Below are 16,548 nucleotides of genomic sequence, written 5' to 3'. Positions count from 1 at the left end.
ACTGTTCCTTAATTCCTTCTTCTCTTCAGTAATACCTGTACCCTTCATTGTATTGCTCTTTCCCTTATCTCCCCTTCCATATCACTAAGCTTACCTAAGATAGCTCCCACATACTTAAAATCTCTCAACTGTTCCAGTCTTTCACTCCACATAGTTCAGTGGAGTTTCTTCTCTCACTCTGTAGGGCTTTGTAAAATCTATTCATTCACTCTGTTTCCTCTCATACACCATTCTTTTACTTTTTTCTTTTTTTATATTCAGTAGCCTTCGTTTACACGCATCATAAACCACACTTACAACCCTTTGCAACTCCTCTTCATTCACAGCAAACAACACAGTACATCCTCACACAGGCTTGTCATTAGTCATAATACCTCACCACCACACTTTATCCCAGCACCCCTTTTCCCTAGGTTTGCTTCTGTCTCTATCATCACTCCATCAATACACTCTTATCCCACCTTTTCACTACATACTTCACCCACATATGGGAGCACTGTTCTATAAATCCTTCCACTTCTAGCCCACCTTTATCCATTGCATTAACTCTTACCTTATGCAACTCTTCACTTAGTCTTTCTCTGTACCTCCATGCATAAGCCTCAGTCTTTGTACCTCCACTGACAAGTCTTTTTTCCAAGCTCTGTGACATTCACTATTTCCTTCTCAACCTTATAATTTCCTCTTCCTAAAACTACTTCAAAATTTTCAAATTTGCCTATACTAAGAAATGATTTGCATCTCATCTGCTGCTCTTCTCAGCATGTTCACATCCAACAGCTCTGCCATCCTATATTCAGTCTCTCCTAACTTCTCTCAGGTACATTACATAATTCTTTGTAGACTGATTTTTTTGTTTTCTTTGACTGAACAGATTTAGTTTCCATGATGAATTATGGGTTATTTAATGTGGTTTAAAGTTGTGTAGGTAGTAGTTTCCCTTTGTCTCAAAATTGAATAGAATATAGTTAAAGAATGTTATGATAGTATAGTGAAGACTCAGTAGAGTTCATAAGACCCATATTCAATCCCAGGCCAGGTAAGTCTGGTGGGAGGTTGTTTTGTGTACTGTTGGTCTCTCAAGTTGATGCACTAGACTAGTTGACCTATATAGACTTGATGTAATGCTTTGAGAGGACTTGATAGATAAAGAATGGTACCTTAAGATTTATCAATGAGTTATATCTGATTTAACAGGCTGATGAAAACTGCAAGTGTAATGGGTGGAAGAATCCAACCCCTCCTGCGCACCCTGCTCGACCTGACACTCCTCAGCCAGCTGCACCCCCATCCCAGCCATGTCGCTGTTGTACACATACGCTAGGTAATAGTCTTTCAAAATAAGAAATGAAATACAAATATTTAGAGATGTGCAAATAAACGAAATGTTTATTGCTTTTAATTCTATCACATACTCAAACATGAGTTTGCTTGATAATGACTCAAACGTGAGTTAGCTTGATAATGTTCCAATTTGAATTATCGTGATGCATACCTCTCACTACACTATGCTGGTATCCATTTCTTTCGAAAGTGTCCCCACAGTTTTCAAAAGCTTTCTTATGGTTTTATTACATATGTAGAGTATTGTTAGATTTTACCCTTCTTGGGTATGTAATTTTGGTGCTGGCACATTATTGCATATCACCAGCTTTTACATATGAGCATATGAATGTATGTATTTTCTTTTTTTCTTTGTTTGCCATTACCAGCATCAGTGAGGTTGCACCAGGAACAGATCAAGAAAATGCCTCATTTTTCATATGCATTCACTAGCTGTCATGTGTAGTACACAACCAGGCCTTTCCATGGCTTCCCAGACTGTTTCATTTGCCCCCATTCAGTCTGTTGACAGCATGTCACCCCCTGTATACCACATCGTCCTGACGCACTCTATCCCACGCAGTGCCTTTCACCCTCCTGCATGTTCAGGCCCCAGCCCATCATATATGTTTCTCATCATCTTTTCATATCCAGTATAGTTTCCCCCTTCTCTTCTGCCTTTCCAAACCGTTTCAGCATACCCTCTTCAGCTCTCTCAGTCACATTCTTCTTATTAATAGATCTCTTTCTAAACCTTTTATTTGTTTACTTTTACATCCATACAAGAATGTTGGGACTTTATACTTTCAAACATATTTTTGCCCTCACAGTTATCGTCTGCTCCATCCAAATGTTCCTTAATGCTCACATATCTTTTGCCACCTCACCCACTTGTGACTTACTTCCTCTTCCTTGGTTCCATTCGCCACCGTGTCCTCTCCCAGTTATCTGATATCTGAAACACCTCTTCATCCAGATTTTTTCCATTCAAACTCACCAAATGACCTGTCCCACTTCCCTGCTGAACCAAATAACCTTGCTTTTATTCACATACTGCTCTCCTAATTCAACAAATTTTATGTCTTCGACTATCAAAACTCTTAACCTGAGACTGGTGTTCCCTCATTTGCTCATTTACTCCTTCCCATCTCCCCTGTTGCATTGGGTATATTAGCTGTTGTTTAGGTGTAGATTGTAAATGACTTGACTGAGCTCATTAAAGCAAAACGTTTTTGATAAAGGACACTTCTACCAAAGTGTTTTGACAAATGAGTGGTTGGTTGAGATATATAGTACTGTATTTGAAAGTAGAAGGAGAATAGGTATCCCATGGAAGAGATGGTTAGGTGCTTTTAGAAACCTGATACTTGCTAGAGATATTTATTGTGAATATGCTATTGGAGTCAGTAATGAAAAATTAATAAGTCCACCTTTAGCATGAAAGTTTGCATGTTTCACTCAGATACATTGGATTTGGGTTAAGGGTGTTTATGATTGAAATCTTTGGTTGTATGAACTTGATCCACCCCATGGAATTAGGAATGGAGTTACTGATGATAAACAGAGTGATGAGTAGATTTAGTCATTTGGTGGGTAGAGAAAAACTTTTTTGTTGAAACTTCTGTACCTCTCCTGTAATATTGATCACCTTCTGATATGGTAATGTTTGCTGTTCAGTTTTTATATGAGGAAGGTCAAGTAAGAGAGAAGATCTGTACTACTGTTAAATGTCTACTATCTCTCAGAGTATTTTCAAAGGAAGAATATATAGGAAATTGCTTGGTAAGTTACCAACCTTGAATTAGAATAAGAAAATGGATTTGTCCGGGTGGCTTTTCTTTTGTGTATTTGTTTTATGTGGTCATCTTCAGTAGCATGTATCATTTATTACTATACAGGTGATCATGTGAGCCACCTTGAGTCTGCCAGTGATGATGACTTAGATCGCTTACTCTCCATTGTTGTGGATGTGGAGAATCTCTTCATTTGTGTTCATCGGGAGGAAGACCCAGACACTAAACAGGTCTGTCATATTTATTTATGTTTTATTTATTATACTTGATCGCAGTCTCCTGTGCCATCAAAGTAGCACCAGGAAGCAGACAAAGAAAGACCCATCCACCCATATACACACACACATATATACATACATAAACAAGTGAGGATATTCCCTTGAGTCTGCCTGTGATGATGACTTAGATTGCTTACTCTCCGTTGTTGTGGATGTGGAGAATCTCTTCATATGTGTTCATCGGGAGGAAGACCCAGACACCAAACAGGTCTGTCATATGATAATATTATTGTGTTATTTATTGTCCTTGATCGCTGTCTCTCATGCCACCAAAGTAGCACCAGGAAACAGACAAAGAATGACCCATCCACCCATATATACACATGTATATATACATAAACAAGTGAGGATATTCTCTCTAAGGCTCTGTTCTCTGTCCTCAATGTTACCTTGCTAATGCAGGAAATGTGAATATTTATGCAAAAGAATCAACATGTACACATATACATTTGTATAAATACACATACACAGACATACCCATGGGTATTAGTGATAGATGATATAAATGTGAAGGTTAAGAAGTGCCAGTTGAGGGTATAATTGGTGCACATGAGGTGAGGGTATAATTGGTGCACATGAGGTATTCAGTGTTATGAATGGAAACTTTCAAGAGCTTTTGGAGTTATGTTGATTGGGAATACCTGGTTTAAAATGAGAGATATACACAAGTATATGTATGTGAACAGGAGATGGTCAGGTGTTATTACAGTGCATATTAATTGATAGGCATGTAAAAGAGACTTTTGGGTGTACTTGTACTGAGAAGGGCACCTGGTGGGATGTCTGATCACTATCTTTTGGAGGGGAGAGTGAAGATTTGTAGAGGTTTTCAAATAATAGGAAACATAGTCTGGGAGAAGAGACTGGTGAGAGTGAGCAAGCTTGTAAAGGAGACTTGTGTGAATAAATACAGGAGAGATTAAGTATAGAAGGTCAACAGGAGCTAGTGGAATGAATGAAGAATGGGAGGTATTTAGTGAAGCAGTAATGGCATGTGGAAGAGATGCATGCAGCATGCGAAAGGTGGGAGGAACGCAGATTAGAAAATGTAGTGATTGGTAGGATGGAGTAAAGTTGCTAGTGAAAGAGAAAAGAGAGGCATTTGGGTGGTATTTACAGGGAAGGAGTGCAAATTATTGGAAAATGTATAATGGAAAGCAGCAGGAGGTCAAGAGGAAAGGCTGGGGTTGAAAAGGAGGGCAAATAAGAGTTGGGGTTGGTCAAGAGGAAAGGCTGGGGTTGAAAAGGAGGGCAAATAAGAGTTGGGGTTAGAGAGTATCATCAAACTTTTGGGAGAAAAAATTATGTTATGAAGGAGTTGAATAATGCGCAAAAGACAAGAGAACAAATGGGAGCATCAGTGAAGGGGGCAAAAGGGGAAGTGATAACATGCCGATGGACTGAGTATTTTCAAGGATTGTTAAATGTGTTTGATGATAGAGTGGCAGATATAGGGTGATTTGTTTGGGCTGGTATGTGAAGTGAGAGTCATGGAGAGTGGTTTAGTGAAGAGAGAAGGGGTGGTGAAAGCTTCATGTAAAGTGAAATACAGCAAGGCAGTTGTTGAATTTATCAAAATGGGGGGTGTCTGTGTTCTTGATTGGTTGGTAAGGATTTTCAATATATGTATGGATCTTGGTAAGGTGCCTGAGGATTGGCTGAATGCATGCATAGTGCCATTGTATAAAGGCATGGGTGTTAAAGGTGAGTGTTCAAACTACATAGGTATATAGTTTGTTGAGTATGCCTGGTATGTTGTATGGGAGGGTATTGAGTGAGAGGGTGAAGGCATGTACAGAGTACCAGATTGGGGAGAAGTGTGGAAATCCTCCATTATCATACTTCACCAATTGGGGAGACCCACTTGGAGGTGGAAGGATGGAGTGAAAGAGATTTTGAGTGATTGGGGCCTGAACATACTGGAGGGTGAAAGGCATGCAAGGAATAGAGTGAATTGGAATGATGTGGCATACCTGGGGTTGATGTGCTGTCAGTGGATTGAACCAGGGCATGTGAAGTGTCTGGGGTAAACCATGGAAAGGTGTGTAGGGCCTGGATGTGGAAAGGGAGCTGTGGTTTTGGTGCATTACACATGACAGCTAGAGACTGAGTGTGAACGAATGGGGCCTTTGTTGTCTTTTCCTAGCACAACCTCGTGCACATGTGGGGGGGAGGGGGTTGTCATTTCATGTGTGGTGGGGTGGCGATGGGAATGAATAAGGGCAGACAGTATGAATTATGTATATGTGTATATATGTATATGTCTGTGTGTGTGTATATATATGTATACATTGAGATGTATAGATATTTATATGTGCTGTGTGTGGACGTGTATGTATGTGCATGTGTATGTGGGTGCGTTGGGCCATTCTTTCGTCTGTTTCTTTGTGCTACCTCACTAACGCGGGAGACAGCGACAAAGTATAATAAATGAATAAATATAAATATATTGCTGGTTTAGTCTGTCAATCAGATGACTTTAAATGTCCACAGTATGTAATTCTCCATGTTATATGTACAAAAACATACGTCCAAAGAAACATGAGATTCCATAATTGATCACATCTGCTTGTCTCTGTAGCTGTGATATTTAGTGCATAAAATTAATGTAGAGTATGACATATTTTTATTGTTTATGGTTTGATATCCCTATAATTGTTGCAGCCAAAATAGATTGAATAGCTATGACATGATTCAAGTTTATATAAATTGATTATCCATGAAATGTGTCTCTGGAGTTGATCTCAGTTTGTACCAATAAATTATGTATACAAAATTGGATTTTCTGTAGACATGCGCACATTGCCATACCTTTTCTGGTTAGACAAACATTACATATTCCTTACTTTTTCAAGCATTATAGCATTTCCATGCCTATATTTTCCATGTATTCGTCTTATGCTTTTCTTTATCTTTTTTGTGTGTGCATTTTTTTTCCTTGACAATATACATCAACTCCTCTCAGACAAGTTTCTCAGAAGGGCATAGTTGCTTTTCAAAATATGTGACAGCCAAACCATTATGATTTTTCAATCATTCCTCAGTGAATGAAGGAAATAACATAGATGTTAAACTAATATCTGCAAGGGATTTCATTGAATTTATGGTAAACTAAATCTTTTGGTTAGGTATATTGCTCATGACTACCATTTAGGGATATATCTCCAAAAATATGTATTGTAACTTGTGTTCCTCAGTATGTGTAACTTTTGTTCCTGCTGTCCTTCCAGTAGACCAAAATTACTTCTCTTGATTTTCCTTTCCAATTTATTCCATTAGTCTGTAATTTATCTCCCAACAGGTATATTCGTATTTGTTCCGTCGTCTTCGAAAATGTATACTACAAGTTAGCCCCCCAACAGTCGAGGGACCTCTGGGTACGCCACCCTTTGAACGACCTTCAATTTTCAAGGGTGTAACCAACTTTGTACTCCACAAGTTTAATCATCTTCAGCAAAAGGTAGTTATAGTTAACTGTAGAATTAAGAGTGAGGAGGAGTTGTAGAAGGTTGTAAGCATGTTTTATGATGTGTTTAAGCATAGGTTATTGAAGGTAAATGCAAATTAAAGGAAAATAATGATGTTTGCAAAGAATCAGATTGGATATAGATTTTTCCAAACCTTGTAGAGTAATGGAAGAAGGTTTCCTTAACTATTTTTTAAATATGGAGGGAGAAAGACTGGAAGAGGTGAGAGAATTTAAGTGTTAAGGACTATCTTGGGTATGTTTGGTGATATGGAGGGAGAGAAAAGGAATAGAGCAGTGCAGGGTATAAGAGTTACTGATCCCTTAATAGAAGAATGTAGGGTAAAGATGCAAGTATGAAAATAGAGAAAGGATTAAGTGACAACATAGTCAACAAAGCTTCTCAGAATGTTCAGAGTAATCCTCAACCTAGGTACAGCTGGACATTATGAACTGTATGCACACTTAGAAAGCTTCATACCTGCTCCCTCTTATTGGCAGGCGGTCATTTAAGTGGCATTTTTTTCCCTCCATTTTTTCACTCATACATGCAAAATGGTTCAACAGAAAAGTTAGGCTAGAGAAGTTTTATAAGTGTACATTCTATGTATATAAGCATCAGAGATTAAATCTGACTATTGCAACTACCAAGATTTTACTGGATCAAATTTCTGAAAAATTAAGCATGTTCTGAAATGAGAAATACCTACAAGTGTCATTTACTTCCATTTTCATCAGGATTTGAAGATTGCTGATTCTTCAAACAACTTCATACTCCCTGTTATAGAGCTGCCACATGCATGTTTTATTTCATTTGCTTACTTATGATTTTTGTAATTTGTGTGAGTGGAGAGAATGCCTTGAAATCAATTATATTAAAGCAAAAACAATATAAGTATACTGTACTTTTGAGTGTAAGAGATACCAAAATATGTTCCCACCAACTAATCAGTGCTTGAGATGACAAAGTACAACCCCTTTCCCTGACATCAGTAGGTATCAGTGACATCTGTAACAACCATAACCATATGAAAAACAGCCAAGCACATTTTGATTATTATTTATTCTCATATTTCCTACCGTAGGAGTCCCTTCTGTCTTTATAGGGCTCCTGCAGGGTTAAGGAGGCTGGCATCATCCACTGTGTTGTGTGTGTATCTGTGGGGCAAGTGCAAGATAGTGGAGGGAATTCCAAAAAGTTGCACCTCCAGATTTCTCCTGTACTTTATGAGGAGTAGGCATCACTCAGTGGAGTCATAAAGTTTACATTATTTTGACAACAGTCCATTCTGTGTGCATACAAATAATTCAATAACTGTTTATTCTATTCATCAACTTTATCATGTAGTGATATTGAAGAATATTGTGAGCGATAAAGAATGTGTGGAAAGAGAACATTATCTTGGAGAGTAAAAATAGGTATTTATTTTATTTGTTATACTTTGTCTCCCGCGTTAGCGAGGTAGCTCAAGGAAACAGACGAAAGAATGGCCAACCCACCCACATACACATGTATATACATACACGCCCACACACGCTCATATACATACCTATACATTTCAGTGTATACATGCATATACATACTCAGACATATACATATGTAAACATGTACATATTCATACTTGCTGCCTTTATTCATTCCTGTCGCCACCCCGCCACACATGAAATAGTCCCCCACGAGGTAGCGCTAAGAAAAGACAAAAGGCCACATTTGTTCACATTCAGTCTCTAGCTTCCATGTGTAATGCACCGAAACCACAGCTCTCTTTCCACATCCAGGCCCCACAAAAATTGGTGTTTGAAGAAAAGTAGTTCCAACAATATTATATGGTTGCAAGGCATGGGCTATAGTTAGGGTTATAAGGAAGAGGGTGGATGTGTTGGAAATGAAGTGTTTGAGGTGGTTTGATCAAGTATGTAATGAAAGGTTAAGAGAGATGTGTGGTAATAAAAATAGTATGGTTGAGAGAGCAGAGGAGGGTGTGTTGAAATGGTTTGGACATATAGAGAGAATGAGTGAGGAAAGGTTGACAAAGAGGATATATGTATCAGAGGTGAAGGGAACAAAGAGAAGAGGGAGACCAAATTATAGGTGGAAGGATGGAGTGAAAAAGATTTTGAGTGATTGGGGCTTGAACATGCTGGAGGGTGAGAGGTGTGTAAGGAATAGAGTGAATTGGAACGATGTGCTATGCCGGTGTTGATGTCCTGTCATTGGACTGAACCAGGGCATGTGAAATGCCTGGGGTAAACCATGGAAAGGTCTGTAGGGCCTGGATGTGGATAGGGAGCTGTGATTTTGGTGCATTACACATGACTAATAGAGAATGAGTGTGAACGAATGTGGCTTTTGTCTTTTCCTGGCACTACCTTGTTTATTTAGGGGGAAGTGATGCTGTTTGCTGTGGGGCAGGATGGCACCTGAATGGATGAAGGCAAGGAAGTATGGATATGTACTTGTGTATATATGTATATATTTGTGTATGTGTACATGTATGCATGTGTATGTATAAATGTGTGTATGAGTGGATGGGTCTTTCTTCGCCTTTTTCCTATTGCTGTCTTGCTGATGCGGGAAATATACTCCCCACAGACTCGGAAAAGTTCATTGCTATCATCATATAGTACAAGACGATGAAAAAAGCCCACCTTCTGCTTCATAACAGACCTGCTGTGACCAAGACGCTCCTTTAGGAGGACCATGTCATTTACCAGCATAGTTGCAACAGTGAGGAGAGTGGACCTCACTCATACATTGGAATGACACGGACCAGACTATCAAGGCGCTTTCCTCACCTGTCACCTACAGAATGGAGCCATGAAGAACCATTACACCACTCTACATTACTCCCGCCTGCCACGACAGGACCCAGACGAGAACACCAAGATCATCGACAGAGAACAAGACCCTTGCCATCTCTTGTTCCTAGAAGCAATTTACATCATCACAAACCAACTGACAACAAACACACAAGTCGAAGATTTTCAAAATCTTCCATCCTCAAAACACCGCATAAGGCTTACCGACCAAACAGCCAATGAGTGCTCAGCTTAAACAATCAGCTTCGCCTACCTGTCTCCACCCAATCCACCAGAATCATATATAAGTAGCCATCCACAACAGAAGCATCAGATCCAGCCTGAAGATGGAACACGTTAGTTCAGGAACGTTGCTACCCTTTGCAGAACTCCTAGAAGACCACCAAAAAAAAGTATGGCAAATGGAAACTGTACATAAGAAATAGATAAAGGAGAATATGCCATAGCTTTCATCCTTGTATGCCTCCCAAAAAAATGTCCTACCTGTATGATGTATTCATGAAACAGACATGTGATTATCATGGATGAGCTTATTGACCACAAAGGAAAATCAAAGCAGGAAAATTTGCTTAAGCACTATCTTGTATTTCAACGCATCTTCATAAGCAAATAGTAACAAATCACACACAGATGGAGGAAGATATACAGAGACACCAGTAGATGTTACCAGGATCACATCTTACCAGTTTTCCTTCTTGGTCTACAAGGGAGCTAGGAAGGAAGACTTGTGTGTGGAAGTACCAGGAGAGATTGACTGTAGAATGGCAAAAGGTGAGAGCAAATGACGTGAGGGGAGTGGATGAGGAATTTGATGTATTTAGGGAAGCTGTGATGGCATGTGCAAGAGATGCATGTGGCATGAGAAAAGTGGGAGGTGGGCAGATTAGAAAGGCTAGTGAGTGGTTGGAATGAAAAAGTAAGGTTGTTAGTGAAAGAGAAAAGAGAGGCATTTGGATGAAACTTGCAAGGATGGAGTGCAAATGACAAGGAAATGTATAAGAGAAAGTGGTAGGAGGTCAAGAGAAAGGTGCAAGAGTTGAAAAAGATGGCAAATGAGTGTTGGGATGAGGGAGTATAATTAAACTTTACGGGAATAAAAAGGTGTTTTGAAAGGAGGTAAATAACGGGTGTAAAACATGGGAACAAATGGGAACATCGATGAAAGAGGCAAGGGGGGAAGTAATAACAGGTAGTGATGAAGTGAGGAGGATATGGAGTGAGTATTTTGAAGGTTTGTTGAATGTGTTTGATGATAGGGTGGCAGATGTAGGTTATTTTGGTTGAGGTGGTGTGGAAAGTGAGAGAGTCAGGGAGAGTGGTTTAATGAAGAGAGAAGAGGTGGTGAAAGCCTTGTGAAAGATGAAATCTGTCAAGGCAGTGGGATTGGATGGTGTTGCAATTGAATTTATTAAGAAAGGGAGTGACTGTTGTTGATTGGTTGGTAAGGATATTTATTGTATGTATGGATCAGGGTGAAGTGCCAGAGGATGGGTGGAATGCATGTATAGTGCCATTGTTCAAAGACAAAGAAGATAAAGGTGAGTGTTCAAATTACAGGCATAAGTTTGTTGAGTATTCCTTGAAAATTGTATGGGAGGGTATTGATTGAGAAGGTGAAGGCATCTACAGAACATCAGATTTGGGAAGGGCAGTGTGGTTTGAGAAGTGGTAGAAGATGCGTCGATCAGGTGTTTGTTTTGAAGAATGAGTATGAGAAATATTTAGAGAAACAGATTGATTTGTATGTGGCATTTATGAATCTGGAGAAAGCATATGACAAAGTGGATACAAATGCTTTGTGGAAGGTCTTGAGAGTATATGGTGTGGGAGGTAAGCTGCTAGAAGCAGTGAGAAGTTTATATCAAGGTTGTAAGGCATGTGTATGAGTAGGAAGAGAGTAGAGTGATTGGTTCCCATTGAAGGTTGGTCTGCAGCAGGGGTGTGTTATGTCTCCATGGTTGTTTTATTTGTTTATGGATGGGGTGGTTAGGGAAGTAAATGCAAGTGTTGTTGTTCGCTGATGATACAGCACTGGTAGCTGATTCAAGTGAGAAACTGCATAAGTTGGTGACTGAGTTTGGAAAAGCGTGCGAAAGGAGAAAGTTGAGAGTAAATGAGAATAAGATCAAGGTTGTTAGGTATAGCAGGGTTGAGGGACAAGTTAGTTGGGATGAGTGTTTGAATGGAAAAACTGGAGGAAGTGAAATGTTTTAGATATCAGGGAGTGGATTTAGCAGCGAATGGAACTATGGATGTGGAAGTGAGTCGTAGGGTAGGAGAGTTAGCAAAGGTTCTGGGAGTGCTGAAGAATGTATGGAAAGAGAGAACGTTATCTCAGAGAGCAAAAATGGGTGTGTTTGAAGGAATAGTAGTTCCAACAATATTATATAGTTGCAAGGCATGCACTATATATCGGGTTGTATGGAGGAGGGTGGATGTGTTGGGAATGAAATGTTTGAGGACAATATGTGGTGTGAGGTGGTTTGATTGAGTAAGTAATGAAAGGGTAAGAGAGATGTGTGGTAGTGATACAAGTGAAGTTGAGAGAGCAGAAGAGGGTGTGTTGAAATGGCTTGGAAATATGGAAAGAATATGTGAGGAAAGATTGACAGAGGTTATATATGTCAGAGGTGGAGGGAATGAGAAGTGGAAGACCAAATTGGATGTGGAAGGATGGAGTGAAAAAGATTTTGAGTGATCAGGGCCTGAACATGCAGGAGGGTGAAAGACATGCAAGGAATGGAGTGAATTGGAACAATGTGGTATACCAGGGTTGACTTGCTGTCAATGGACTGAACCTGGGCATTTGAAACATCTGGGGTAAACCATGGAAAGGTCTGTGGTTCCTGGATGTGGATAGGGAGTTGTGGTTTTGGTGCATTACACATGACAACTAGAGACTGAGTTTGAATGAATGTGGCCCCTTTTTTGTCTGGGTTTCTGGCACTACCTCGCTGACACGGGGTGGCAATGCTGTTTCCTGTGGAGCAGGGGTGGTGCTGGGACACGCACCTACATACACACACACACACACACACACATACACATACATATACATATATACACATGTACATATTCATACTTTCTTGCTTTTACCCATTGTCAGCGCCACCCCTCCCCGCAGGAAACAGCATTGCCACTCTCTAGCTGTTATGTGTAATGCACTGAAACCACTGCTCCATATCTATATCCAGGCTCCACAGACCTTTCCATGGTTTACCCCATGCATTTCACATGCCCTTGTTCAGTCCATTGATGGCATGTCAACCTTGATATACTGAGAGGGATTAGATAGGGAGTTGGAAATTTTTTTCTATGGTATTAGCTTTCTAAATGGAGGAACTATAGTTTTAACCAAATGAGGATTTTTCTGTAAAGGTTCAAGTGCCTATTCCTATGCTTCCTCTTAAGGAGGGAAAGGTAGGCAAATATTAAAAGAAAAGAAATTTTGATTTAGTAATTAGAGTATTTTAAGATGTGGTTATGTAGGATACATGACCAATAATAGGCTTATCAAGAACTTACAATTGTTTAGGAATAGCATCATTTCAAATGATGATGTCAGATGAATAACTTGATCTAATACATTGGATTCTTTTGTGCTGTGAAAATGGGGGTGTTTTTAGAGATGTTTGTCTTACGTGATGAATGAACTTGGCGTGCAAAATGAAAAGGAGTGCTTTTATTAGTGTGGAAACTGGTGTTTCACAGTAGCACACACTGAATGTGGGTTGAAGATTCATTTAGATGAACATAGTGCTAGGTACATGTGATACTCTGCATTTGACTAGAAATAGAGTAAAGAATAATAGGTAGTTTAATGATATTTTTTTCCTTGCATCTAGGACTTTCAGATGATGAGTGACTTGGCCAAGATGTTTCTCCACTGTCTTAATCACTGGCGTTCAGAAACTCCCTCAGCAAGACGTGCCCACACCACCCCTGAAGAAAGTTCCGCTTATAAAGTCAATTACACAAGGTATGGTTATATTTAAGGGTTGGCTTTGATTGTTTATCTTTATTTTGAGTTTTAAGGTGCATTGTAATACATTGGAAATGCACTACACTCAAGAGACAAGTGATGGTTGGCACAAGAAGTATTGTGCTAATGAGACTGTTCTTACTTTGTCAGATAACTAGGACTGAAATAACTTTTCCTGCTTAAGGAGTTACCACCTCATGAACTGTAGGGAATGCCATTAATGGTGTACCTTTTAATGTACTAGAACTTATATACAGTGTTATTGATACACATCTGATGAACATTTATTTTCTTGTCTTAAACTAGGACTGAACTAACTTTTCCTGTTTTAGGGGTTACCACCTCATGGACTGTAGGGAATGCCATTAATGGTGTACCTTTTTAATGTACTAGAACTTATATACAGTGCTATTGATACACATCTGATGAACATGTATTTTCTTGTCTGAGACTTTTATGAGCACTATATTTACACACCAAGGCAAGACTTTGCAAAACTGAAATATCAGTGTAATCCTCAGATATGTAAATAAAGTTTCTCCTCACAATTGTAACCAGTTTATATTGCAAGCAAATTAGCTGTCACTGTGTGATATATAGTGAAATCAAATGGATGGGATGCAATATATTTTGCAAAAATGAATGCAAAACTAATGGATGTTTTTATTAATTGTTTTAATATCATTATCCTTGGAGACAAGGGAGTAAGACAACTACCAACATTTCTTTTGTGTGTCTGAAAAGGTAACAAAACGGAGCAGGAGCTGGCATCTGAAAACACTCCTCCTTGCATTATCACTTTCCAGAAATGAATAGAAAAAGGAGCCTATATGTACTGGATTAAGAGAGAGTTGTACACTTGTAGGGTCCTATCTCTTCAATATTCTCTATCTTGTAGCTTCTTAAGTTTCTGTATGCTGTTTGCATTTACTATGTTATCAAGCATTGTGTTTCATTCTTCCATCACTCTTATACTTTGAAAATACTTCTTTAGATCTTTTTGAAAAAGTTTCTTGCTTTATCTCATGTAATGTCCTCTGGTTTTTCTATCTTTACACCTGTTGAAGAACTGTTCACTGCCTGCATCATTGCATTGTTTTGAAAATATAAAGTTTGTAATTAGGTCACCCCTCACTCATGTCTTCCTTCATGGGCAAATTTAAAGATTAGCCATTTCCTGTATTTCATCTTTCATTATTGTGGCACAATCTCTGGTAGCTATTTGTGCTTCTCTAGGTGTAGTAACCAAACTTAAGAAGCATATTTTAGTTTTGGCTTGATTTATGTTATGAACAGCTTGCTCATTGATTACTTATTCTTGAACTTGAATGCTATCATAATGTTTTTAAGGCGGTGGAGGTGACTGATACCAGTGTTGCAGCTCCCCCACTGCATGCACACACACACACACACACACACACACACACAGTTGTAACAAGGTTTGAAACATTTAATATTACATTAATTAAAATTCCTATATCATTGTCATTATTTACTTATGACTGAGTTGTATAGAGCTGTGGTTAAATGTCTTAATGTTATATTGTATATTGGTCTCTTTGTAGGGTATATTTTCATGTCACCTATCATTTTTCATTACTACTTGTTTGTATGTGATAAAAACAAGCAGGGTATGTAAATTCATGTATGCACTTCTGTTTCATTTAATAACTCATCCAGCCCCCCCTCTTTTTGAATGACTGTCTCATTTCAGTCTGGCATACTGGCAACATGTTGGGGGACAAGGTGTGGCTTTGCCTGGAATGATTGCCAGACTATGTAGCTTTGCTCCATAAGCTCCTAGGTTGTCCTCTCCCTTGCTGGTTCCCGGGTGTTGACCATGTTGGCCCAGATTTTTATATTGGGTTCATATCTTTACTTTAATGCCACCCATTTATGGCTAAGTCCAGTAATTTTATTTCATCACCCTCTGTGTTTTGGGCTTTCTAATCTTCCATTTTGCTAACAAGCACTGATCCTATATGTGCTTCACTTTTCTAAATTTATCATTTAATAGAACATAAATTTTCCTTTTTGCACAGTCTCTAACAATGCATATTATTCTATTTATAGCTGTGCCCAGTCTCTTCCACCCCTCTGTTCCCAGGTTCCTATACCACTGCATTAGTTCTCATGTTCAGAGTTCTTGGAGCAACCCCAGAAACTGTTCATTCTCCTTTCCCAGCCCAATATTTTTAGCAGTTTCTGTAGTTTGTGTTTAGGGAGTTCCTCCAGTTCAACATTCTCCGGACATGTAAAGTTACCCCTTTTTATCTATCCTTTTCTTTGCTCATTCTGCCTTCTCTCCTCTGGTAATGGTATGTACCCTCTTATTTCTATCACCTGATGCTAATCATTGTTCATGTCCTTTTTCTCAATTTTTTGATTCCTTGAGTTCCTCTCTCATCGTATGATGATACTCTTGATGATTCTTGAATTGAATTTTTGGTTTCTTAAACTTCTCTTGTTTTGTTAATTTTGGTTTTGCTTTTTAATACCTTCCCATAGCATTTGATTGATGGCGATATCTTTTTCATCTCTCCCTTTTGTTTCTTCCATGTGGACCTTATAATGACTGACTGGTCATTCCACGTTCCTTTATTTGATTCCATACCAGACTGTGGTCCAATCTTAGACAAAATACTTTTGCACTTGGCAGTGGTAGTGTTCATTAACAAGTTTTTCCAAGCTTTCCTTTCTATTTTCTTTGTCATCTTTAAGACCTCAATTTTTATTGTTGCCTAGGCAGTCCTTAAGGTCTTCAGTTGGTCTCCCAAAATAATACTAGAAAAAATAATAAAGCTTACTAGCACAAAATATCCTCAGTTAGGAGGAAAATTTGAATCATTAGCTGAAACTGACAGTGTTGCCTTAGTCCCTTGCACT

General features: G+C 38.9%; 1 protein-coding gene across 1 annotated transcript in view; it reads left to right on the top strand.

Moving 5' to 3' along the window:
* Gcn5 (Gcn5 acetyltransferase) overlaps nucleotides 1-16,548 on the top strand; it is a 98,235-nt gene that overhangs the window by 11,911 nt on the left and 69,776 nt on the right. The window contains exons 3-6 of the mRNA XM_071663753.1: nucleotides 1,198-1,324; nucleotides 3,222-3,346; nucleotides 6,696-6,854; nucleotides 13,526-13,659. Of these exons, the coding sequence (XP_071519854.1) occupies nucleotides 1,198-1,324; nucleotides 3,222-3,346; nucleotides 6,696-6,854; nucleotides 13,526-13,659 (545 nt within the window). The remainder of the gene's footprint in view (nucleotides 1-1,197; nucleotides 1,325-3,221; nucleotides 3,347-6,695; nucleotides 6,855-13,525; nucleotides 13,660-16,548) is intronic.

Source organism: Panulirus ornatus, chromosome 1 (assembly GCF_036320965.1).
Source record: "Panulirus ornatus isolate Po-2019 chromosome 1, ASM3632096v1, whole genome shotgun sequence".
NCBI lineage: Eukaryota > Metazoa > Arthropoda > Malacostraca > Decapoda > Palinuridae > Panulirus > Panulirus ornatus.
The sequence above is the reverse complement of the archived record's forward strand: the minus strand, read 5'-3'. Positions and strand labels throughout refer to the sequence as shown.